This window comes from Hippocampus guttulatus, chromosome 11, assembly GCF_054856545.1.
Source record: "Hippocampus guttulatus isolate MCC_2025c chromosome 11, RoL_Hgut_1.0, whole genome shotgun sequence".
NCBI lineage: Eukaryota > Metazoa > Chordata > Actinopteri > Syngnathiformes > Syngnathidae > Hippocampus > Hippocampus guttulatus.
In genome coordinates this window covers 15,481,650-15,507,250 of record NC_141271.1, presented here as the reverse complement: position 1 = coordinate 15,507,250, position 25,601 = coordinate 15,481,650, and the positions used below count along the sequence as shown (strand labels likewise).

Here is a 25,601-nt window from a genome sequence, read left to right as displayed (position 1 = left end):
AATTATAAGTCAACCTGACAAGTTTCCATCTTTGGCGGTGGTATCACAGGTGTAACTGAAGATCCTGTCCCACTGCCTGTGAAAGTCAGCGTTATTCAGAATCTTTGTATGGAAGAGTATGTTCCAAGACGACAGCTCACGTTCATTTTGCGCCTTTCAGAGTCTGCCGAGGAGGGCGGAGCCTACGACATCCTGGCCGACCCGCCGGGTCCTGACGACAACGATGAGGACGACAAGAGGGAGGTGTTTGAGTTTGAGTTCTCCGACCGGCCCCTGCTGCCCTGCTACAACATCCAGGTGTCCGTCTCTCAGGGGTGAGCGTCCCGCCATTCCTAAGTGTTGGGAATAATGCAGTACTTTTTTGCCGTCACACAGAAGCACAATTTGGCACGCACGATACAATGCACTTTTACCTCATCGTGAGCAGATGTCTTTTTTTTTTTTTGAGACATCTCCACTATTTGACTATCTGCACAAAAGTTTCCAATCCGAAATTTATAACAGTTGGCACACATTGTTTGCGCTGTGACACGAATACCTGTTCAAGTTACGACTTTCTCCACAAGTAATACGGCCACTGGTCAACCGATGAGACACTGTTCATGCAGACATTGGGCCGTCGATCATTATACGCAGCACTTGGATTGGTTGTGATGTCACCCTGATTGTGTTTATCATTATTACACGCATAACCAGTGATTAGCCTCCAAGGTTGTTTAAGAAGAGTGAAAGTGTAATGTTTTTCACAATAGACTTTTTAATGCTATTTTTACCTGTGACTATTAAAGAGTAGTTTGTTTGTTAGACACAAGTTGTTATTTCTCATCCGTGATAAATGTTCTCTTTCTTACCTCCCTCTCAGGCCTAGGAACTGGCTACTCTTGTCCGATGTGCTCCGCCGTTTGCGCATGTCGGCCCGCGGCTTCAGGCAGGCCTTCCCCCACATGGAGGTGGTAACGGTATCCGAGGCCGAGTTCTACCGGCAGGCCTCGCTGTCGCAGCTCTTCTCCTGCCCCGAGGAGCTGGAGGGCTTCCAGCCGGACAGCAAGGAATTGCTGGACCTGGTGGAGGACAGCGCTGAATTGGCTGCCCTACTGGGCTCCACGCTGGAGTGCCTGGATGACCGCTGGGAACAGGCCAGGGACAAACTGAAGGACAGGATCAAGGCGGCCGGGCAGGTGGGCCTTATCTTTAACCCGGCTCACAACAAGCACTGACCTTCTTCACCCTCTCGGGCTGCGGTTGGCTTTCCGGTCCATCGGGAGTTGATATCCTGCCTGGAGTTCCCCGCCCGGCACTGTACATAGACTGTTGTGGACCTGCTAGCTGACCCGGCCCGTGTTAGCTTAGCCATACGTTTGACTTTCAATAACTGATGGTTGTATTTTTTATAAATTAATATATGTACAAATAGATATAAATAAATATATGTATGTACATATACGTGTGTGTGTGTGTGTGTGTGCGCGTGTGTGTGTGTGTGTGTGCGCGTGTGTGTGTGTGTGCGTGTGTGTACATAATTGTTTTTTTTCTTCTTTCGGATAACCAGACGCCGCGTGAGCGCAGCACATTGTGCATGTGTGCTATTGAATGTGCTATTTGAGTTCACAGGGAGCACATGATGTACAATTCTTTTTGTTGTATCTTTTTTTTCATTTTGTAATGTTCAAATTGTGCTTCCTGTCCAGTCTGTAATTTAACACGCAAAGCTACAGCGTTGATTGTATAATAAAGTTCTATTGTAATACTGATCTTCACCCTTTGGCAAAGAGCTTGTGTATATATCTAACAGTGAGGCTACTGCAGTAAATCAAACTTTTTGGGTGTTAATTTTGTTTTGTTTTAACTTTGTAATTAAAATATCTCCTAATTTGTATTTATATTTTACAAAAAGAAGTTGCTTTAAAAAAAAATAAATATCCAAACTGCAAGATGAAATACGCGTGCTGGTCCTTGAATTGTGAGGTTACGTTGAGCGTTTGAGGTACTAAATGGAACTAAATGAATTGGGAGTCAATGTCAAATTAAACCGTTTAGCCAAATTGTCCGCGACGACACAATCCTACATTGCCATCTTTAGGAGTACATTTGTATTGTCGCGAGCTACACTTTGTATTTGCACGGACCAGCCGACAACAAGCAATTTAGTGCAGACCTACAGCGCCACCAAACGTCGTAATTGGTAATTACACGATACACATCCACTCGAGTGAACGACTGTACTGTATTGTATTTGCACGGTTGCTAGCATGTCAAAAACTCCTCTATGAATACATCAAATGGAATTGGTTATATTGTCTATCACCCTAGTTAAAATATTCGTTTAAAATTACAAATCGAACGAAGTGAACAAATGAAATGACTGTTTCGACCGTTGCATTCACATGTTCCAAGGATAATTTTACATTTCACAATTTGAAGGGACTTAAATCATCCCACAGGGCTGACATTACTAACTTGTTCCAGAAGCAATGTACAATGTAGTGCTTTTTGCAAAAAGCATGAAGTGAAAACCGCTACGTCGTATCATGTTATTGCACCTTAAGTTTTACAGCACGAAAATATAGCACATAAGTGACTTCGGTGTCTGTGATGCTGTCGTCAAAATATCCCAAGACCAGCATTTTCTAGTTCAGTCGTCACCTGCCTTTTTGAAACTGGTAGCTACTTCTTGGCTACTGATTAACATGAAGCGCTTACGAGTTTCATCCATACTTCTAACAAAACAAATTTTTTCAAATGTTCTCCAATCGTTAGCTGTTAATTAATTATTAGGGCTGCGTGATATGACTGAAAAGTGTATCACGACACAAGTATGAAATATTGGTCGATATAGATATATAAAACAGGTCAAATACACTACACTTAAGAACTCGGCCAACAGTATTTTAATTTTGGCAAGTGCCAAAAGATACTCTTGGTGCGCATGCGTCTTTTGAATTTCAGTACCACGTGATTGGGTGTGACGTTTTGGATCATGTGATCTCTGCTGGAAAGCACAGAGACGACGGGGACAGAATATGTCGCGGATTACCTGTCTGGGGATGGAGGCTTTGCCCTTCGCCGTGTTCGTCCTCCTTTCCCTCTACACGACTGGTATTAGTTATAAAATGACAGACGCAATCAGTTATTGTAAACGGATTTGTTCTTACTTTGGTGTATCCTTACCGAATCGTGGTGTCAAAGTGTTAGCAGATCAGTCAGCTAACCAAGCTAGGCACGATAGCGTCGTCGATATGTTCATTCATTTTCAATTCCGATTGATGTGAAGCGTCTAGGCGTCCCCCCCCCCCCCATTTTCTATTTTGTATACATCTATTTTACCTGACAGGTTTTTATTCGCTTCATCAGCTACTAAACGTTGCTAATGGGGAACATTGAATTATGACAAAAAGCGTATAAGCGTAGTCAAAATGTATTTTTGTCAACCCCCTCTAAAGTGCCACTCGTCGTTGTTTTCATAGGTTAAAATGCACCCAGGATAAGATGTTTATTAGTGCTCTACAGTAGTTGCTATATGTATTGTGAGTCATGTGACAGGTCACGGACGGAACAGGGAAGTTCCTCGCGGTCTTTCCGTCACGAGTTTTTGGCTTGTGTACTTACAAACAATGCAAAATAATGAGTTTTGATTTGACCGTTGCTAGATATTTCATATTCGGCCATTTTGTTTCAAAGGAGACATGCATTTTCTTCACGAATTAAAACAGTTCTCAATTGCATTAATGCACCAAGGATCAATAATTATATCTAACTTCACGCACCCTCTTGGTTGTCTTGAAATTAGCCTGTTTTAAGAAGTATAATAAATAAGAAAATAAATAGCGTTTTCACTTGTGGGTTCAGCACTTCACTCTTTGTATGTAGTACAACTTACCTTTTGGTGTTTGGGTGATAGTGTTTCAGGCAGTTTTGTGTCATTGTCACCTGAAAATGGTTCTGAATCTATCCCCAGCCAAGCAGATCGTGCGGAGAAACTTAATGTAGGACGGTTATTTAAATTAGGCCCACTGTTTATTAAATACTCCATATATCCAACTATTTGTGGTCAAACAATTAAAAAGTTAATTTTCTATGTGCCCTTTAAAATTACGCATTACGCTCATTACATGATCTTTTCTTACATTTAGTGTCTTTTATTACATGCTTTATTTCTTCTCTGTCGTGCAGATGTCCGTGGGGATAGTTTGACAGTGCTGCAAGCTCCAGAGTTTGTCTCCTTCCAGAAAGGAGAGTGGCCCATCTCCGGCGAAAAGATTCCCGACCTGGTGGCCCTAACCATGGGCTTCTCTGTTCAAGAGGTACTTCAACCAGTCGAAGATCTGCTACCATTTTAAAACCTTAAATGACTCTACGCTACAATGTTTTAAGAAATATGCTAACTCCTGATATTGGGACCCCAAACCTCATAGCTGTGACTCAGCCGTATTTAAATCAGTATGTCACCGTGCTACTTGAAGTGTAAACATATAAAATAACATTAAATCAACCCCCAATGTGATGTAAAATGCCGGTCAATCAGTACTCCAGTCGTAAAACTGCTAAACATGGTTGAGCAGAGATACTCATGTCTTAATAAGAATAACACTCCTCTGCTGACTGCTGGTTATTGTCTCCAACTGTCATGATACTGAAGCACTTAGAAAGGTTGTGTACTGCATTTTCCATAGGCATTGTTCAATTAGCCTTTTGGTAACAGTGCGTCTTAAATCCATCCAGGATCTTTCTTGGCCCGGCTTGGAGGCTGGTCCCCTATTCCAGCGTCCCCGCGCGAATGTTCTGGTAGTGGTCCGAGGAGCCGATGACCTTGACTTTCCTCAGAGTGTGGCCTCCTATCCCTTGGAGAATGTGAGTCGTCCTGGACATGGATTTTTTTTTTTTAAATGGACCTCTAATAGGTTGTAGTGAGGTTTTCCTTGTTTATTTCCCCAGCCGGTGCCCTTCACTCTGGATAGTGTCGCAGAGACGGTGCACTCCCTGTTTGCAGAGGACACACCTGTCGTGCTGCAGCTCGCACCAAGTGAAGAGGTAGAAAAATAGTCATAAGACCATCAAACCTCAACTTGGACTTTAAGCTCATGTGTTGTTCAACAACCTTTGGGAGTCTTCAGCTCAGTGAGTGTCTTGAATAGGGATGGGCAACATAAACATTGAAAGGGGCCACAATTGTTTCAGCACTACTAGGTAGCCACATCGGACTACAAATTTCCAAACCAGATGCCATTTTAAATCAGGACAAAAATATGTACATATGTTTGTTTTTTATTGAACCATTGTACATAAGAGTATCTTCATATTTTAATGCTCAAATGTATATAAAATATCTCCTCCACTATAAAGGTTTTGAAGCAAACAAAAGTTATTAGTATTTATTTTTTGCCCTGTGCAATGGGCTCTCTTGCACAAAAATTCCCAGTCAAAGATGGCACAAAACTGCTGAGCAGCAAGAAATGTTGCTGAGCATCCAAGACAAAAAAATAAAATTCACTTCCATGTTACATTTCTTGTCCCGTGATTGCCCTCGCAGTTTTAACATCACTGTTGTTATGCCACCACTGGTACCCTTCTGTGGTGGTGGCATAACAATGATGACGATGATGTCATTCCCGATCGGGATGTACTGTATATGCTTTGCTGCCAAAAAAAAAAAAAGGATCCTTTTTATTATTCTATTCTTTTGTGTCTTCCATTAGAGGCTGTACATGCTGGGCAAAGCCAACGCCGTGTTCGAGGATCTGCCGGTTACCTTGCAGCAGATCCGAGGCCGCTTGTTTCAAGATGGCTCCGTGCTGGCCACCCTGCCCCTCAAGTCCCTCAGCAGGAATGCAGAGGTCACTGACATTAGCATGACTGTTCCACTAAAATCATACCCACTGTACATTTTGTCTAACCTCGCACCTGTCATGTCTGCAGGCTGATTTGCTGTTCCTCTCTGAGATCCAAGTCCTGTATGATATCACAGCTCTAGTGAGTCGTTACTTCTGCACTACATTTCCCACTATGTTTTTATTCCTTTGCAAGGATGAGTTTTAATTTAAACAACTTTGCAAGAATGACTTTTAATTTGTCATGGCTCGAGTAGCCTCACACTATCATCTGCGCGGATGTATGCTCAAATGTCAGACACGTCAATCAAAGTAAACCCTTTTCTTGTACTTGGCCATCAAACTAGTCTTTGTGGTGGGAAAAAATAATTCAAATCACAATAATACTGCAAATGCAATTAATCACTCAGACCTATTTTTCTTCTCCTCCTAACATTCCTGTCTTCATGATGTGACTTTGTTACAGCTGCAGAGACACAGGCATCTGGCCAAGGACCACTCTCCAGACGTTTACTCCCTGGAGCTGTCGGGCTTGGAGGAACTGAGCCGCGTCTACGGACAAGACTCTCCTCAGCACCGCGATGCTGTCGCTCTTCTCTCCTCCGTCCTGCAGAAGGTAAAGAAGAGAAGGGAGGACACTTCCAAATCATTGCTTCAGGCTGCATCACAAGTTTTGCATTCCCTCGTTTCATAGTTTGGAGAGGACGTGTACAGTCTTTATGGCAACAGTGCCGTGGTGGAGGTCGTGACAGTGAAAAACTTTGAGGCTCCTCTCACCAGGAAATCCCGCTCCATTTTGGAATCCAAACAGATCGTAAGTCCAAATTGTGTGCAGAACACCTTTATCTACTAGGCAGAAAGTGCCAGGCGTCTGTTACGGGTAAGGCATTTATTGAGGAAGAGGCTTTTATTTGTTCAAATGCATTTTTAGACTTGGACTTAAGCGCAGTATTAGTATAATTTAAAACAAGTTTACATTGAAAAGCCTCCACAAATAAAGAATAAAAAAGGACTTCATAAGTACTTACCAGGAAGGCGGATCCATTTTTTGTTTGTTTTTTTACATTTTTGTTTCCGCAAATACTATAAGGAATGGTACTTTAAAGATGCGTACTGTACTAGTTACAAAGTTAAAAAGTAATTGTTTTTTGCAGAGCAACCCGGGAAGCCCGTACAACTTGGCTTACAAGTACAACTTCAACTATGCCGTGATATTCAACATCGTACTGTGGCTGATGATTGTGCTGGCGCTTGCAGTAATTGCCGTCAGTTACAACCTATGGAACATGGACCCGGGCTACGACAGCATCATCTATAGGATGACCAACCAGAAGATCAGGATGGACTGAAAACCTGACCCTTGATGACTCCACTCATCCATCCCCTTGGATCCTGCTAGTGATTGTTTTGTGCTTTGTGTTTGTGACATTTAATTAAACAGTGAGTCAGCAATTGGTTTACAATGCTGCTGTGGTAGTTGAAAGTGAATATCAACATTACAACACATCATTCCTCATAGGTAAAGCGTCTCACTGAGTTTTTGTAATGTGTGGTCATGTTTTGAAAGAATGCATGAATTTGTTGTGAAAATATTTTAAGTTAAATATGTGTATATATTGAAAATACAAATGTAACTCTATGACAAAATGATGTTTTCAATGTGAAAAGATTATTGTTTGAAAATGTTGTTTTCTGCTTGAAATAATGCCGTGACTGTTGTAAGCATTGTGCAAAGAAAGTTAACCGTAAAACACACTTGCAAAATAATGAATAAATTATGGATCAGACAATGTTTAATTTTTGTGTTTTTAAGATACTGACACCATTCCTCTCATCGCGTTTATGTGTAGACTACAGGAGGTCCTCGGTTTATTGTGGTCTTTCACGAATCTGCGCTAACAGAAGCAATGTCACAATTATAGTTGATATTTCTATGAAAAGCACTTTCGGGCCATAACTATAAAACAAATGAAAACCGATAATTACGACAGTAACGGGCCTTCGTGTGTCACATACATCTTAGCCAATGCACAAACTCATTGCGCGCCATAATTAGGTTACATTTACACCTACATTGTTCGGTTCATTTTAAACGGACCAGGACTCATGCTGGTCCGGACTTCTTACTAAGCCACAAAAACGACTCCTGTTGTGGATCAAACAACAGTACGTAGACCCAAATTTTGAGGTGCTCTGGGTGTGCTACGCAACAGGTCTGAATACAAACCATTGCCGATCTGCACCACATACAGCCGACTAGCGACTTTTAGGGCTCAACAGTCCATCGTAGCCCGGCATTGAAGGACATACAGTATTAGCCCGAAGTGAATACGTGATCCTTCGTCTTTTGATTCGCCGCGCCGCCGCCAACATGTGGGTCAAAGCATGCAGAGTACACGCTCCTGTACGTTACTGCACGCATTCGCCGACGCTGCTCCAAAATTTTGAAAAAATAGCGTCGCAAAACGTGTATTGAATGAATATGGTTGCCAAGCAAAAAGTATCGTAAAAACAATGTTAAACGAAACTAAACAAACAGGCACCATAATTCAATTGGCGTTTATCAAGATTCATACGTCAACATGAATCATGACGAAATAAATGACGAGCAGCGAGCTCTCAATTTATGGCCATTTCTCGGGTCACTCAGTTACGTTTTACATAACGTCATCTCTGAGCCAATTAGAGTGTAACTGGCACCTGAAGTCCCGCCTTTATTGTTTTCCAGCGTCCTTAATTGGTTGTGAGTTTGTGCAACATTTCCGGGAGTGCTGTTTGTTTACTCTTCGCGAAGGGCGGAAAAACCTCAAAAAGATCGAATAAGTAGAAGCTGCAAACATGGTCTGACTGATTATAAAAGGTAAATTTGAGTTGTTTTAATCATGTGTCTTAAGTTTAGCCTACCATTTAACGACGTAGTGTTGTGAACAAACCAGTCTACGTCTCGACGTACATAACCATTCATCGTTGTTTTTTTAACGCTGATGTGTTTGACAGTCTAATTAATACAGTATTGTACACACTATGGTACTAGTGTATAAGTTATGATTTTATGTTGTCCATCAATGATGTTTTCAATGTGACCTAGGAAGTTGTCACACGATTCTTACTTAATTAGAAACTAAGACTTATCACTTAAAGGTCGGGTACGACTCTGATGTAATAAGAACACGTGTCCTTAATATGTGAAATATAATGGTACTGCGACAAATAATAGTGTTTTGCATGACAGCGAGCGTATACGCCGTCAGGAAGATCCGGGCGGCCATTACTAAGAGAGAGCAAGTGGAAGAGCCCATTGTGACGCCATGTAGTGCTATCGGTAAGATGTGCACAGTCATCTATCTATCTATCTGTCTATCTGTCTGTCTGTCTGTCAAATTGTAATTTTAAGATTATAATTTGCCAATTTTATGACAAATTCGATGGCCATATCAAATATGGCGACGCACTGATGTGTTCCATCGAATAGGCCACTTGCGTCAAAAGCAAAATTGTTAGAGAATAACTGATTGTGTTTGACTTTGGAGGATCAACTCGTTTGCCACGAAACATGTCCACCATACTCAAAATGAAGGTGTTTGAGTTTCTATTTCCTTCTGTTCTACTCAGCTGAAAAGAGAGCTGCAGGAGCGCTCAGAGAGCCACCGGAGGCCATAATGGCATCTGAAAACGATGAGGCCATCAACGGGGAAGTGGCCTCCAGAACACCTTTGACTGTGCATAAATATGACTCTTGATGTTAAAACTGTGCTCCTCTTAAAACATTTATTTGAATCCTGTTGTAAAATGTTGATAATGTCTGCTGCAGCGTATGAAGACTCAACTCACAAACCTCTTCAAAGAGGCTGAGCAGGTCTGATGTGTTTTGCAATGATAATATCAATAAATGCTTGAAATTAAGCCGCTGTGTCATTGCATGATGTACAGCAAAAATGCAGGGACTTTTTCAGCATGTGAGCTCCTATGGTCGACTAATGCAAAACTGTGGCAGGGTTTCTACTTTCTGGACCTGGATTTGCCAACTCGATCACATATCAATTTTCCATAGGGAAAGAATTATCGATTGGGTAACCAGAGCCAAAATGGACACTACAAACTATTTCTCCCAGAAAATTGGTGAATAAATATCGTTAAATATGAGATTAAAGTGCAGTGTTACCTTGATTGACACGTTTTATTTTGTTCTACATGTTTCTTAATTTACTTGTCTAGTCCAGTCAAAAGTATAAAGTCAGGTTCTTTACCGCAGACATTTGAGTTTCAGATCAAATGATGAATGAGACAAAAGCTGCGGATTTCAGCTTTTATTTAATGGTATTTACATCTCAATTTGTTAAACAACTCAGGAGAGAGCACCTTTTGTTCTTCAAGAGAACAAAAATATTGGAACGGACATTATTTTAGAATATCAAATAAAATGCTGGATGGGCTTAACTGGAGCTACACATGTTTCTGATCGGGCTATAGCCCTGGTATAGCTCGCTTTCAAGATATTGACAATATAAATGTGTTCAGAAAATGTACAATTTTCAATTTTAGTCCATCCTTTTCGTCAGTCTTAATCTTTTTCTGTTGGGAAATTGTGAAGAATGAACGGAGATTTACGATGCTTTGCAATGGTGGGTTTTTTTTCCACAGCGGTTAAACATGGCACAGAGTGCACCTGTCATTTCGTCATTCAAGGCTAAAAGCCTTTTAATCAATGCCTGCAAGCTTTAAAGTGGACAGTGTCACACACCTCTATTGTGTCATACAAAACCGCGTATTTGGTAGCTTCTTTTTTGACGCTTGTTTCTCACGCATGCGCAGATGAGGTCTGCAAGTGGCTGATAGAAAATCGTTTTTTTTTTCGTGTTGTAGTTTCCGACGTAACCCGGATGTGGTGATCCAGAACTGGAGAGCCCTCTCTGTGTGTGAATAGCCGTTCAGTCCGTGCCTCTAATGCCTCAATATATCATTTTTGCGCGTTGCTTTGGAGTGAAGTGCTCCCTCTCAGAAGTCTATCTGCACGTCTCCAATAGCTCGTAACGCGAAAACGAAACTACGGAACATGGTAACATTTCGCTCTCTCCGGTCTTGGGCATCTTTGTTTGAGTGAGCTGACCTCGCTGCACTGCTAGCTTTGTGCCCTGGCGTGGCTAACCGCGATTTTCATTCGAAATGTAGCTTCTGAGACGAAAAGACAAAAATAATGTGACATTTTGGGTGTCTTGAAAGGCGCTTATAAATAATATGTATTATTATTATTATTATTATATTATTTTGCACCCCCGAATGGCCACTTTTAAATAACCCTAGTCTAAGCTGCGTGGTTAAACTAAACAAATAGTAAAACAGTACACATATTGTTATTGGTGTCACGCGAGGAACTCAAAGCCTCTATATGAGCTGGTCAAGATACAATCAAGTCCGCGCGAGGTCAGTTCTAAACATTACGCCTTTGTCTTGATTTGATGAAAACAACAACATGCACACAATCGCTGGCTGATGGATTGATTCCCTGCGTCTCTCCCTATTCACAGTTCGGCGATTAAAAAAGAAGCTAAAAGCTGGCACCATATCATTTTCTACAGCATTGTATCAATTGGATGCAACTTGGTCAGCATGTCCCCAAATCCCTCAAAATTAGGTGGAATAGGATGATACAAATGTGCCAGCGAGAACACTTTTTGGGTGGTCAAAATTGAATTATCACACTGTGCCTGCGATAAACTTGAAACTGCATGAAAATTATCACATTGAAAAAAACCAAGGCAACAGAGGGAATTCCCCTGTACATTGTATCTAAAAATAGAGCCAGAAAACACATTCCAACCATTTTTTTCTGAGAGGGGTGCAAACCAACGTGTGTGATGGGATCACATGAAAATAGCGTCATGAGTAATGGCAGTCTGTTGTCACTGTCACTTTGCTTCTTGGGTCCCTTTTCCCCCCTCAGGCTTGTCGTCACTGACATGTTGTTTTCTGTGTCCTAGTATTGCTGCTGTGCCTTACTCGTTTGGCAGTCATGATGGACACGCAGCAAGCCATAATGGCGCTTCCATTTACAGTTGAGAGGAATAAGTTGGTAAGTGGGATTCAGCTGTGGACATTGGCAGTCTCCTCTCTCAAGGCAGAACTGTCCTATTCTGCAATCACTTGAAAAACATTGAATTTATTAAGTCCATTTATCTACACTAGTTCTACAGTTCACCCTCCCTTCTCACTCTGCCCACCTTCACCTTTTTTGACTTAATATTGTGGCCCATGTCAAATGCCATTTTTAGTATTATATAGTCATTGGTCATGTCACGGGCCGCTGAGAAATGGATGGCGGACCGTGGTTTGGGCACCCCTGATATAAGTTATTGTTATATCATCCCAGGCGTAAATCTAAAATGTATATGATATTTATGTTTTGCATCCTGGGCTCTGTCTCTCATGAAAGGCAATTGACATGTTGGTTTTTAGTAATAATAATAAGAACCTTTTTTTCGTCTCACAATGGAGAAATTCCCAATTTACAGCAGCAAAGTTATGAAAGGAAAAAAGCAGAAGAACAAAAAGTATAGGAGTTGCTGTAAAGGCAGCCACTCTTGCGGCATGTTGGTTTTTAATAATAATAATAAGAAAACCTTTATTCGTCTCACAATGGAGAAATTCCCAATTTACAGCAGCAAAGTTATGAAAGGAAGAAAGTAGAAGAACAAAAAGTATAGGAGCTGCTGTAAAGGCAGCCACTCTCGCGGGGCCATCTCGAAGTCATAATAACATAATAACAAAATAATACAACACAACACATAAGACAGTCATTCAATCTTAACCACTTTTCTGCATACTCTTTGTTGTTTGAAGCAGTTATAGATGAAAAAGGGGAGAATCGAAGTGTCCTTTCACCAGTGGATCAGGGACGTCCTGCTGAATATGTGCACACGTCTGCTACAAGCTAAGATTTGAAAGCAAACAAGAAGCTGTTGCGTCCATTGACGAAAAAAGAGATCGGCTCACATCTCCTGTCCCATGTAAATCCGCTTCAATTCCAAGCCGCGACTCCCAGTTCCACACACCCATCGGCGCTCTGCGCTGATGCTCCATTCTTCTCATTGTCTGCTCCACAAGCCATCCATCCATCCAGCCGCAGACTGTCCAACAGCACCAACCTTTCCGCTGAACAAAACGAGGCTGTGAAAAACGCTGCCCGTTTCAGGCGCAAAAAAACACAGCACCCCGGCCAAGGCTGTCCAGCAACGACAGTCAAATGGCAAACGACTGCTCAGTTTGTCACTGTAAGTGCTAGTTTGACAGAAGCGCCGTCAGCTGTGCAGGTGTCGTGTGAGTGGTAAAGAAGCCCACGCGAAACACAATGCTTCAGTGTGATTTTTGAGAAGAAAACATTTTTTTTTCTTTGACATGCAGCAAATGGACAACATGTATTGATTCATTAATTGGGGCACGGCATCTATTAGCGATGTATTTCGGTGCACGGTAAAAAAACAATTTAAAAGTAATGAAACTCCCTCGTGTACAGTGTGCCACATAGCCCGGGTTTTTCTAATTATATGCACTGATGGTAACAAACAATTGTGTCAAAATGAGTATGGACAGTTAGAAAGACAGGTACCGGGTTTGTCCTAAGAGAGCAAATGTTGTCATATGGTTGTCATGACAAATCTTGATCATTATCGAGAGCTCATTGTTGTTGTTTTTTGTGGACAGGTGTCCTGGGCTGCAGTTCCTGGTTGCAAACTCCAAAAATCGGATTTAAAGCTCAAACGGGGATCCAAGGCATTTGATCACAATCATGCTGCTATGGTCAAATTGGGGATGGCCCGGTAAGTCGACACCGAGCAGATGTTTGTCTTAGCAACCACGTCCCGATGCAAAGAAGAAAAAATAAAACGTGCTTTGTTTGTTATTTCTAATACCTATTCAACGCATTGCATACCATTTGTGTGATATAAACCGCTGCAGGTTGCTCATGAGTTGAGCAGATTTATTAGGTGAAACATTTGCGGATACACTTCTAGAAATGAACCCAAAAGTGGCCTGACAGCTCATAAACAGGCACACACAAATCTTTTTTTACTTTTATTGGAAGAATTTTTCTCATTTTGACATTTCGGTCACAAGTTTTAGTGTTTTTCCTTTGGCAAGGAACTTTTCAACATGTTCAAAAATCCCTTGGGACAAAAAAATAAAATAAATTACAGGCGAACGTCTGATAAACGTCTGGCGAGCGTTTGGTGAACATTTGCAACCTCGAACGAACCCTGATGAGAACACAACATTTGTTACCTTGACAAACATTTGCAAATGTTCGCCACTGGGTGGGATAGGAGCTTTGGAGGATGTCTAATTTTTGCCACGAGACGACTTGATTGAGCCGTACGCAACTGATGAAAAGCTGTGTAAATCTAAGCGCCCCCACTGCATATCTGTTTCCTGTTTGGCTTCCCTCAGAAGTTGGTGTGTCTTTGTGTCCGTATTTTGTTCCTGCATTTTTAGAGTTTTTTTTTTTCAGACTCAAGATCATATTGCCTTTGTTACTTTATCCTTCAAGATATGGCTCTTATTTCCCCCCTCTTGACCACTTTTAGAGGTATTTCTGTGAGGAAATTGGTTTGATCAATTAATTATAAATTTTACAATACAAAGATAGTCCAGGAGCAATCATTTGGTCTCTCATTGTTCTAGTTGGCACTGAAGCAGCAGCATAGCCCCTTAGTCAGTCTTACGAACACCAAATGCTTTATCCATGTCAGCTGATGGCCTACCTCTCTGCCCTTCACATCCCCCTTATGACTTCTGAAAAGGTAGTATAAATTAGTATAAACTGCCAGGTAAAAGACGTCGGTGAATAATACCTCTCTTTTGTCTCGCAGGAGGAGGCTTTGTCTGGTGCTGACCGATGTGTTAAAGACTGAGGTCGGCAAGGCTTTTTTGGACAAGCGACTCGGTCGCGCTTGCAGCAAACAAGCCCAAATGGTGAGCGAGAGAAATCCATGCAAGAAAGAAGCCGTCAAGTGTCAAGGCCAAAAGCCACCCAGGAATGACATGAACAAGAGTGCAATGCCCAAATGTGTCCAGAAGCGCACCCCTTCATCCCTACAAAGGTAGCATTGTTCCTTGTTATACACCAGATTGCACGCGAAGTCATTCTTTATCATCGTCATCAGAATTGCATGATTGCGTGCTTTGCTATAAACTGTTTACTGTATTAAGTGTACAGCAACTTCTGGTGATGTTTGTAAGCCTTTCAAATGCTGTCAAAGCGTTTTGTGATGACAGACATTTGCGGCACGTTTTTGGTTGAAACGATCCAATTCCCAAAATGGGCAATCCTCACTCACTTTTTATGTCCCTGCAGGTTGGGGTTCAGGAAGAGGTTACATCACGTTGACAACGAAGAAGAAAGCCAAGATATGGATCAGACAGTCCTTGTTGCGGAAAATGGGGAGGACTACGGAGTGGTCGGTCAGTAACGCACACAGTTATACACTAGCACCTTACGAAACACTATTATCAATAAATGAGTGATTTCGCGCTAACCTGTATATTGGGAGTGGAGTAGAGGTAAGATCGGGCCAAAAAATCCAGCCCGACCAGACCCGGCCCGCAGGTATTAAAGCTCGACCCGAGCCCGACCAGTTAACTTGATTTGCAAGTCCGAGCCCGAAGCAAACCCGAAATTTCACATTTTATTTGTGAGTACTCGGGAGGAGGAGGGGTGATTTATGATAACAAATTAAAGCCTGTCTTTTGTCACGGAATCTAAGTTAAACAAGACTGTATAAACATTTACATCTTTTATATTTCTGTTTCTGCAGAGGGTACATTAACCGACAATTTTCCATCATTGACGGATTTTTTTAAGAGTTTACGGGAAAAATTTTAGTCCGTCCGTCATTTTGACGGGTTGAAAATTGGGCCAAACACCACAGCAGCAGTACGCCCTTAAGAATCTAGCACGCCACTTTAAGAGAGAAGCAGAGAGACAAAGAAGAACAATGACGGGCATCTATGAACTGAGCTGACTGCAGTGTGTTGTTTCTGTATGGATTTTAAACACTTCGGTAAATAAGCTTAACAGATGCTTTTGAGCCGGGTGTAGCACCGCCCCGAAAAGAAGGGCCCAACCCGCATACAGTGCTTTTCAGAAGGATGAGAAAGTGAGGAAACCTTTTGAGTTAAAATCGACTCGCACTAACTGGGATTGACCATCCAAGATGAGTGTAAATTGCAGCACACATTTTAATGATTCAAACTTGGATGGTGAAGTAGTGGCCTCTTTCCTGCTTAAATTGCGACGCTACCTTTCACGTTCGTGTGGGTCTTTGGGCTCAGCTGTCAGACGGCTTCTTGCTCATTATGCGGACATCATTGTCACTCCACGGGGGCTCTGGACTTTCCTGTCTCACTGCAGCCAATGAGGCTCCTGCAGAGGGCTGTCACCACTGACTGTGCAGGTGTAAAAATGCTTCACCTTTCCAAGTGTCCGTAAACCTTGACCAATCATCACCAATATTCATATCCACACTTCCAAATCTGTCCTCCTCGGACTGTAACCCCCCCCCCCAAACCCCCCCCCCCCCCCCCCCCAACAAAAATGATCCATGTCACATAAATAAATCCTCAAATCAACAGCAGTCCCCCAAAACATGAGTACCTTCTGATTGCATCATACTTCATTAGTTTTAAAAGAACACTCGGGTGAGCTATTATTTCAAGTCCATCACAAGTTCGGTGAGGGTTTAACGATGCTCCAAGCCGTTATTTTTCCTGGCCAAAAAACATCTGCAATGACGTAGCGCATTTTTCCTGTCCTACTTTCTTGACAACACAGTGTTCTTAGCGGCAATCAGGTTGTCAGTACTTGTGGTGTTTGGTCTACAGACTGCGGCTTGTCAGTGAGCTGGAAGCCCGCAGACGATACCGAAGACGCTGATGAGTTTTCCCCAACTCCCATCAAGGACATTGGGACTCAAGAGAAACATTTTCTGGTGAGTGGCCGCCAAACATTCCAACCTTATGATGGCAACCATTGGGTATACTGCGCATTTGACAAAATTTCCAATCATTGTAGAGTAGAGTAATGCTACCTGTTGCATAGTCTGCATGCATTTACCTGACATTGCCTTCTCCTATTTGGACTGCGAACAGCCGTGTCAATTTAGTGATTGTCAATGCATCCATCCATTTTCTTCCGCTTATCTGGGATTTGAGTTGCGAGGCGAACCGCACAAGCAGGGAAGCCCAGAGTCTCCTCTCCCCAGCCACTTAATTCAGTTTTTCAGTACATTGCACTAAACGTCACTCTATCGACAATGTTATGTTTGTTTGCAAAATAGAATGCAGAGTTGACATTTTTGATTCATCTGATTTGATAGATTTGCTTTGTTGACTACAGTTGAAATTAGAATAGATGAAGGCTAGTTCATCCATAGGTATACGGTTTCTCTTTTCGGGCAAATTGTCAAGGAAGTGATTTTCTATAGGTTGGCAGCTCCGTAGTTGGCATCAAATCCCAGTCTACTTGCCGACTCAATCAAAACACACAGTGAAGGAAAAGCTTTATCAATAGGAGGAACCTGCCATGCACTGCAAGACTCGTATACACAATAAATGGGTTGGGCAACTGCAAACGGGCACTTCCAAATATGGGCAAGCTTACACGGTCCTTTCGTGCTGTCCCACACCAAGAAAACCAAGTGTCGTGTGAAAAGGCCTTTAGAGCGGGGGCCACTATTGGAGCAAATATGATACTTGCAAGAGAATTAAAAGTGCCCCTGCTGGTCGCAACCAGGTAGTGCAATGCGAATCAACAGTCTGCAAAATTGACATTATTCATTGATAAATGAATCAATGCCAACCTCGAGTAACAATCAGACACTCAAAGGTTGTCTATGCTATCTGTGAACAGAAAAGGAGAAAAACTGTAGGAAGATTGACCAACTGCAATGGAACAAGCAGCCCGAAACGACAACGAGAAAGTGTGGTACGCCCTTATGGGGAAGGTGGACTGAACCCGGTTAGTCTGATTGAACCCGGAGAAGACTGTGATGCGGACAACACGGACAGCAACGTAGACCAGTTCTCCCTGGGACTGGTTGGTAGAGCAGTCGCCAATCCCAATTTGGAATCGGAGGATGTCATCGGAGCTCCCGGTTGCAGTCGCTTGCCCACACAGGACGATCCTGCCCAAGCCCTGCCGGGAGAGCCAAGTGAGTGCACACAGGAAGAATGATGCTTCTTTCCAGGGCAGGCAATCTACAGCCAGCAGAAGCATTTGGTGTACTTGGCTTCCATTACCAACGGTTTTCTCAACCAATCCCCACATTCTTAGCTTACCCGCATGTAATATAAGCATCGCTAACCCGGAGCAGCGACAGAGGGAATTTTACCGTATACAACTACCGTATTTACTTTTATAATTTACCTCAGGCGTCATACCATCAGTCACAGTTTTGAATTTGACGTGGGAAACGATGGTTGTTTGCAGATTTTATGAAAGGTAGAAAGTCGGTTTCTTTTCCTTCCGTGTCACCACAGGGCCTGCGAACCTATATTGCAACTTTTTTTTCAATTAAAATTTCTTTTTTTGATGAGAAGCGTATCGTCTTTTTGACCTTTATTTGCTTTCAGTTGTGCTGTCCAGTGAAGATGAAGAGAGCAACGATTTTATTCATCGAAGAGTCAGACGTGCTCGTACGCTGTTCTCGCGAGAAGATAGAGGAGCCGAGGACTGTGAGCAACATTTGTTACAGGAAATTGAGTCCAAAGATCCCGATGGCCCTGACTTGCAGAAAGTTGAGGTGGGCACAAGATGTCACTCTGTATTCCATTGAAATATCCAAAGGCCACCTTGTGTGACCACTGGTTATAAAGATTTTCAAAAAACAGGAGACCACTGAGGCACTCAAAGTAGTTCAGGATAAAAAGGCCTTTATTTCAATATGGCCAGTTAAAAAAGGCATATAAAGGGAAAAAACATTTTTTTAATCAACTGGTTATGTTAAAATCACGACCTTTTATCCAGAACTACTTTAAGTGCCTCGGTCTCCTGTTTTTTGATGTCCTGCGATGTTCCCTCCACCGAAGAGCACCAAGGAGACATCTTTTGAGAAAGCTTATTATATTCTAGTCGTACTCCTGCATGCTCTGATTTGCTATGAATTAAGTTCGTTAAAATATTTCTGGTCCAGAATGCTGCTGTGCTGACTAGAACTACAAATTGCAACTCCCTCAGAAATGAAGAGTAAACAATTTTAAATGCCACCGAACATCAATAGTTTGAGGACTACAACTCTGGTTAACATAAATTTAAACTCATTTCTGAAAGTATTGTCTTTGTGAAATCTGTGAAGGTCAAATCCTGGATTTTAATGAAATGGTAGCTTTTAAACTAAAAAGGGCAGAAATATGATTTCAAGGTCAGGGAGGCTGGATTTGTTTTGTATTTTTTAATATGTCCAGCAGGGGGAGCTTTTGCAACAATGCAAATCAAGGATCAGATTGAATTTCGGCATAATATCTGCACTCAATACACAAGAGTGTATTGAATGTGTAATCTAATGTCTGACGGCTCATACAAAGGCATAGGCATTGTAGTTTGAAAAAAAAAGACCATTGATTTTGTTCAAAATAGCCCTTTGTGTACTCATAGGTCACGTGATCGAAATGTAAAATCTTTGTGTTATGCTGTGTATGTAACTCATCATGTATGTTTTCAGGTGTTGCATGTGGTTGTAGGCGAGTCGGGGTCATGTTCTCCTACACCCAGAATCGAACGCTCTTGCCTGGGTGTGGCCTTCACCTCCATGTTCTGTGGAGGTTACCAAGGGGAAGCAAATGGATACCTCATGGTAAATGATGTCACCCCCCCCCCCCCCACTACACACCTACACATTATCACTTTTATAAGCAGATGATCGGGATGTAAATTAATAAATTTTTTTACGTCGACAGGTAGTCAACCAAAAGATCATCATACCATTGAAAGGTGATGTTTTTGTTCTGTCCCTTCATACCACCTCCAAAAATAGCTTGCATATACGATACTGTATATCATGGTGAGACAGTTGTTCGAAGACAATTCTGCTTTCCACCTGTCCTTAGACTCAAGCCACCATCTGGATGCGACGTTGACCTTGCAGCGTGCGGATCTGAGGAGGTACAGCGTTTGGGAGTCGGAGGACCTGGAATCGAGGGGCCTGTGCTGGCCTTCCAGTGCTGAGCCTTGTACCATCCTTTTGTTTTGTGTGACACAAAGTGCTGCTGTGACTTTGCACCGGGATCTTCTCCTCCTTTGTGCCCAAAATGGTGCACCGCCCAGCACTGGTAATGCATCTGAAAGGTTGACACAATCCCTGCCTGTCTAGAACAACCCTCCGTGCTTCTGATGGTTCTTTGTTCCAATAGGAAGCCTAAGCCCCTTCCTCGTGGTGACTCTCAAGGACCCTCTGCTGGGCATGGAGGGGGCTCTTTTGCAGTCTCTCTTGGAATTAGACTGTCTCAACGGTCTGGCAAATGAAGAAAGCCATGCCGATACGCTTGATCTGAAGAACTTCACCAGTCCAGGTCTTTCATTGGATGAAAGCCTGGAGCTGATAAAATCAAGCGGCCGAGACCCGCTGTTGCTGCGGATGCTCGGCCTGGACACGGACGCCTCTACATCCGAATCGGACCAACGCAGTTCATGCTCTGATTCGGACGTGGATGCGCAGAAGGAGACAGTAGAAGAGGCCAAGAATTCACTGTTGCTGAACATGGACGAGATGCAGACCTTCCTTGAGCAAGAGCTTGAAACGACTCTCACGCAGGAGCAGGATACAGAGGTGGATCTTGGAAATCAACACAGTCCGGATGAAGAGCAGAAGAATCAAGAGGTTACCTGAAATTGATATGATTGATACACCACGTCCAATTACAATCAGCAGTCGCTAGCTCAGTGCATAGATGCAAATATTCTCACATACATTAAAGAAGTCTGCTTTGACACTGCTGCTAAGCAAAACAACAGCACCTGTCGAGTCACAAAAAAAACGTATTAGAAGTGTGGAGTCGTACTGGCCAATAATCTAGTGGTGGAAACGAGTCTCCCAAGGAGTAGTCAAGAAATTTGCAGTGAATGATCACATACTCCTGTTGTGTTACAGGAGGACAAAATGGCAGGCACCCCTTTGTACACACTGTGTCGGCGTAGAACTACGGGAGCATACACAGTGACCATGTGTCAACCTGACTCCACTTGGGTTAAATACAAACATCAGGGCCTGGCCCACCGGTAAGTCCGAGAAATGTCACCTTTTTCTTTCATGACATCACTACTTTCATTCCATTGATGTTATGATGATAAAGTTCCCCGACTCCTGGGGTTTTATGACATCACTTTTTTTGCCCACCTAATTTTTGCTGATCTGCTCTTTCTTCCGCTTGTTTTTAGGTTGATCCAGTTTCCTCCACCTCCGCTCAAAGGTGGAATCACAGTGACAATGGAAGACCTGCAGTGTCTCGACAGCGGCCAGTACCTCAATGACGTCATCATCGACTTTTACCTCAAGTGAGTGTGACGACGACAGTAATCCAACACCTTCACTTGGTGCGCTTTGCTCATTTGGAGTGTAACGCGTGTGCTCTCGACTCAGATACCTCCTCCAGAACTCGCTGCAGGATGTTGTCGAGCGCTCGCACATTTTCAGCAGTTTCTTCTACAAGCAGCTCACTCGCAGAGACAATGCCAGCGAAGGCAGTGCCACGGAATCGTGAGTCATTTCATCTCAATAAGAAAAAAGATTTGGGACAACTAATGTTGATCCATTTTTGTTTTTTAACATTTAGCTGTCAGAGGCAGAAGCGGCACCAGAGAGTGAAGACGTGGACACGCCACGTAGACATCTTCAAAAAGGACTTCCTATTTGTTCCCGTCAACCAGGAGTAAGTTAACCCTAACGCTAAACATGGTAGAGAAAATTCATAAATGACTAAAATAAAATTGCCGTGAAAGTAAACAATCGAAATATAACGTTATTTTAATCAAGTGATATTTTAGGATTTTTCTTTGCCACTTTTAAAGAATAGTTGTAATATTACAATAAAAGTCAAAATAGTTCTCATGTTCTTATTTTAAGGGCTCACTGGTATCTGGTGGTCATCTGCTTTCCTGGATTGGAGGAGTCCAGGTTGGAGCCCTGGACAGAAAGTAGCCACAATGGGAAGGACGAGTCACCCGAGCAAGAGGAAACCGAAGGCTCCGAAAACTCAAATGACGCCATGACGACACCACTGAAGCTGAACCGCAGCGAGAGTGTGGACACGGCATCTGGTCTGTTACATGAATTGATACACAATCATCTGTTTTACCGGAAGGAATGCAAATCATCACGTTTATTTTATGTGTTTTAGCAAAAGAGCCCACTCAACCCTCTCATAGTAAAGTGGTGAGTCAGAATCAATCATTTATTTCTTTATACCACGCTTCCACGCTATATAGTGTCACAAGTATGTATTAGAGCGGATGTCGCTCATTGAGGAAGTGATTCAGCTTGTCTATCCCTCCAATATTTATGTCTTATTGTTGCTTCCCTAATAGAACTGCACAGTGAAAACTTGCCATAGAAAGCTTGTTTCAAAGAGGTGAGTGGACAAAAAATGGCCGCCTTACTCCACTTGAGCACTTCTTTTCCTGCTGCTATTTTAGTGAATCGCTTTTTTTTTTCTTTAGGCCTTGCATTCTCATCATGGACTCCCTCAAATTGTCTCTTCACGAGCGTATTTTTAAAGTGTTGCGAGAGTGAGTAAGCCGTCTTCGTAGGCTTGTGCCTGCTTTCGTGTGTGTGTTGTAGCAAAGCGCTCACCCCATGGTGGTTTCACCCTATCAGGTACCTGCAGTCGGAATGGGAAGCACGACGCGGCTCGACACGAGACTTTGGTCCCGACCAGATGACAAGCTCCCATTGTCAGGTTCCTCTGCAGGACAACAGCAGCGACTGTGGTCTCTACCTACTGCAGTATGTGGAAAGTTTCCTCAAGGTACTAAACGCCTTCATTTTTTGTCATTCCGTATCAACGCGGGGTATAACAATCTGTTATTGGAGCGATTTTGATATGTATCGATATATCACTGTTTTTGAACAATCAAATTCGATACAATAAAGGCAATTTTGTTGCATTTCAATACAGTAACAATGACTATTCTTTCTTATGAAATATAACCCTTGATAAAAACAAAAAAAAATCTATTTTTTTCATTGGCATTTATTTTCAAACCAACTCAGCTTTACTGATTTAAAAATGTATAAACAAAATAACATTGACATCAGAATAAGACCAAAACGTAAAAAAAATAAATAAACCAAAACAAAATAAAAAGCTTTGAGGGATCACTGTAATCCTCGTCAGGACAATTATTACTCAAGTAATGGATGGAATAATCAATTGGGTAATGGATTCAAAAAAAGATTTGTGTGTTTGTTCTTCCAGGACCCTGTGGTACATTTTGATCTGCCTCTACACCTGCAACGCTGGTTTCCACGGCGACAGGTGCGCAAGAAGCGGGACGAAATCCGCGATCTGGTATTGCACTTGTACCGACAGCAGATGAGCAAAAACTGAGGGTCCCGCGACAATGACACGGCCCACCCAGGAATCTGTATCGCTCATACTGAGCGAATCGTTTCAGCCTGAACTCTTCCGAATCGCGGACCCTTGCTCGGTCGCCCAAAACGATGACGCAGCCGACGGACAGCTACTTTTTAACTGGAATGAATTGCCTTTTGTCTTTTTTTTTTTTTCACTTGAGAGTTTTTTTTTTGTTTGTTTTTAAATAGAATGTTATACAGTATTATTATTGTTGACACGTTATTTTTGATAAATATGATGAGCTTTATTTAATCTCTACACAAATTCACCGGTCAAAAAATATGTGTCCCGAGTTGTTAACAATATGAAAAATGAATTTGTGTTAGATAAAAATTGTTCTAATTGGAATTCATTGATTCTGACCATGTCCTTCATTTCAATGCTGGAGGACCGACTGAAAAAGAAATTGTGTGATAGGGGTTATCGGCAGAAAAAGTCGGCATTGGGCAAACCAGGACAAAGGGCTTCCTACCGGTTCAAGCCGTTGGGGCCGTATTTAATGTCTACTGTTCTATAGAAGTTGTCTTCAGCAGCTACCAAAGATGACCATATACAATGTTTAGGCTTTATTTGTGTTTACACATACTACTACATCTGTATGTACAAATTAATTATGTATATTTATTTAACCTTTGACACAAGCGATAAGAACAATAGTCGAGCTCAGGGGTGCCCATTACGTCGATCGCAATCGACCGGTAGCTCGCGGACTGGTTCCAAATCGATTGCGAGGGGTGTAGAGGAAAAAAAAACATTTGTGTGTCTCTGTGCATGTTAGTAATATATATTTTGTGCTGATGCACACTGCACCCTAATCATCCTATCAGTCTCACTTTCACAAAAATTATTAAATAAAGAAAATAAAGCAGGTCATCTTTAACCTACGGTGGCGCGTGACCTGCGGCACCGGAAGTTGTTAGCGCTCAGCAGTCTGCAGTTGCCGCTTGTGATCAGAGCTGTTGCGACATAGCTTTTATCGTTATCATTATTCTCATTCAGAGTTTGTTTCATGTACAATTCACTGAGGGCACGGGCAAAGAATGGGAATGTGGAGGGCCGAGAGAAGCATTTTAAAACGGTACGCGAACGGTACGCGTGAGCTACGATAGTTAAGTGCGTTGTGTGCCTCCGTGTCAGAATGTTACTCATCGTGGCATGCGTGTGTAAATGCGTGCGTATGCGAGCGTGCGCGGTAACGGGTCGATCGTGGGAGGTTGGTTGATCGAAAAGTAGATCTTCTGTCCAAAAAAAATTGGGCACCCCTGGTCGAGCTGGCTCAAACAATCGTGCCCCTAGTTAATGCACACAAACAGGAAGTGTGCCATCCTGTTTTCCTGTTTGGTCACGTGATTTTCAGTGTTAAGGCCTATTAGTGGGGGAAAAAAAGGTGCCAAATTAGGAAATTTACTTTAGGAAAAAGTTTTTATTTATGATTTTTTTTTTAAGAGAAAGGCTGTGCTTTGTTGTTTTACAGAAAGATCTAGTTTTTGACAGAACACGGGATTATTTAAAAAAAAAATAAAGCGTTGAATTTTAAGAATAAAAAAAGGTTAAGTTATGAGAAATAGTGTCAACGCAGGAAACGTTAAGTACATGTTTTGAGAAATACTATTAAATAACATTTCTACGACAGCTCTAATACAACTCTGTAGAGTTGACTGCATCCTCCTCATTCCTCTTGCTTTCGTCCCCTTTAACAAACAAACATCACAAATGTCCCTTTTTACATTCATAAAGGTAGCTTCGTGCTCGTTGCTGTTTGCTCTACAGGTTACCGTCGTTTATCTAGACAAAATAATTGTTTCGATTACAATGCCAGACATTGTAATCCATTCAAAGGTTTACACCGTTAGCTTTAGATGTTTGTTTCTTGTCTCGGTGTGACTCGACATTATTCCCAGGGTGGCGATGTGCCACGTAGCTGTCACGGCCCACGTGGCTAAAGTTGCTTGGGTCATTGTTCCCGTCTGCTCTTCATCAGAGATTACAATTTAGAAACAGCTGAATCAGTTGTGCAGGAATCTGCACGTAGTCGCCAGGCCTGCTTGAACAAAGCACGCCTAATGAATATTACAGCTCGACACTGACTCCTTGATCAATGACTCTGGGCAAAACTGATCAATCATATTATGGCTCTGAAAGCTAATTTCAATCAAA

General features: G+C 42.3%; 3 protein-coding genes and 1 long non-coding RNA gene across 9 annotated transcripts in view; all 4 read left to right on the top strand.

Annotated features, from left to right (window-relative positions):
* Positions 1 to 1,938, top strand: part of bcor (BCL6 corepressor) — a 40,389-nt gene extending 38,451 nt beyond the window's left edge. The window contains 2 exon segments of the mRNA XM_086124171.1: positions 161 to 314; positions 863 to 1,938. Of these exon segments, the coding sequence (XP_085980297.1) occupies positions 161 to 314; positions 863 to 1,217 (509 nt within the window). The 3' untranslated portion in view covers positions 1,218 to 1,938.
* A 1,017-nt stretch (positions 1,939 to 2,955) lies between these two features.
* On the top strand, positions 2,956 to 7,615 carry atp6ap2 (ATPase H+ transporting accessory protein 2). Its single transcript, XM_086124368.1, has 9 exons — positions 2,956 to 3,096; positions 4,171 to 4,301; positions 4,720 to 4,848; positions 4,933 to 5,028; positions 5,694 to 5,831; positions 5,914 to 5,967; positions 6,292 to 6,441; positions 6,520 to 6,639; positions 6,980 to 7,615. Exons 1-9 carry the CDS (start codon positions 3,021 to 3,023, stop codon positions 7,172 to 7,174), a joined length of 1,089 nt encoding a protein of 362 aa, XP_085980494.1. The 5' UTR covers positions 2,956 to 3,020; the 3' UTR covers positions 7,175 to 7,615.
* Positions 7,616 to 8,535: 920 nt separating this feature from the next.
* Positions 8,536 to 9,728, top strand: LOC147198311 (uncharacterized). Its single transcript, XR_015102339.1, has 3 exons — positions 8,536 to 8,685; positions 9,058 to 9,147; positions 9,438 to 9,728. It is a non-coding gene; the product is annotated as an uncharacterized LOC147198311 (long non-coding RNA).
* Positions 9,729 to 10,707: 979 nt separating this feature from the next.
* On the top strand, positions 10,708 to 25,076 carry LOC147198310 (uncharacterized). 6 transcript variants are annotated; one of them, XM_086123881.1, is made up of 23 exons: positions 10,708 to 10,881; positions 11,804 to 11,895; positions 13,524 to 13,639; positions 14,690 to 14,920; positions 15,175 to 15,281; positions 16,701 to 16,807; positions 17,728 to 18,028; positions 18,450 to 18,619; positions 19,538 to 19,669; positions 19,773 to 19,806; positions 19,923 to 19,977; positions 20,077 to 20,144; positions 20,226 to 20,692; positions 20,963 to 21,090; positions 21,250 to 21,366; positions 21,452 to 21,568; positions 21,645 to 21,740; positions 21,935 to 22,128; positions 22,209 to 22,243; positions 22,396 to 22,439; positions 22,528 to 22,596; positions 22,685 to 22,835; positions 23,286 to 25,076. In XM_086123881.1, exons 2-23 carry the CDS (start codon positions 11,836 to 11,838, stop codon positions 23,415 to 23,417), a joined length of 2,931 nt encoding a protein of 976 aa, XP_085980007.1. In that variant the 5' UTR covers positions 10,708 to 10,881; positions 11,804 to 11,835; the 3' UTR covers positions 23,418 to 25,076. The 6 variants fall into 6 exon arrangements, with proteins under 6 accessions (XP_085980007.1, XP_085980005.1, XP_085980006.1 ...); XM_086123883.1 differs by lacking the exon at positions 10,708 to 10,881 and adding exons at positions 12,666 to 12,829; positions 12,927 to 13,093 and having other exon boundaries at positions 11,880 to 11,895; positions 19,923 to 20,144; XM_086123879.1 differs by having other exon boundaries at positions 19,923 to 20,144.
* The last annotated feature ends 525 nt before the right edge of the window (positions 25,077 to 25,601 follow it).

Excerpts from the sequence above, each read along its gene's own strand:
- atp6ap2 (XM_086124368.1), top strand. The coding sequence starts at position 3,021 with ATGTCGCGGATTACCTGTCTGGGGATGGAGGCTTTGCCCTTCGCCGTG. Across the intron at positions 5,029-5,693 it reads AGCTCGCACCAAGTGAAGAG|AGGCTGTACATGCTGGGCAA; the intron begins GTAGAAAAATAG and ends GTCTTCCATTAG. Across the intron at positions 5,968-6,291 it reads TGTATGATATCACAGCTCTA|CTGCAGAGACACAGGCATCT; the intron begins GTGAGTCGTTAC and ends ACTTTGTTACAG.
- LOC147198310 (XM_086123879.1), top strand. The coding sequence starts at position 11,836 with ATGATGGACACGCAGCAAGCCATAATGGCGCTTCCATTTACAGTTGAG. Across the intron at positions 11,896-13,523 it reads CAGTTGAGAGGAATAAGTTG|GTGTCCTGGGCTGCAGTTCC; the intron begins GTAAGTGGGATT and ends TTTTGTGGACAG. Across the intron at positions 19,807-19,922 it reads GATCATCATACCATTGAAAG|ACTCAAGCCACCATCTGGAT; the intron begins GTGATGTTTTTG and ends ACCTGTCCTTAG.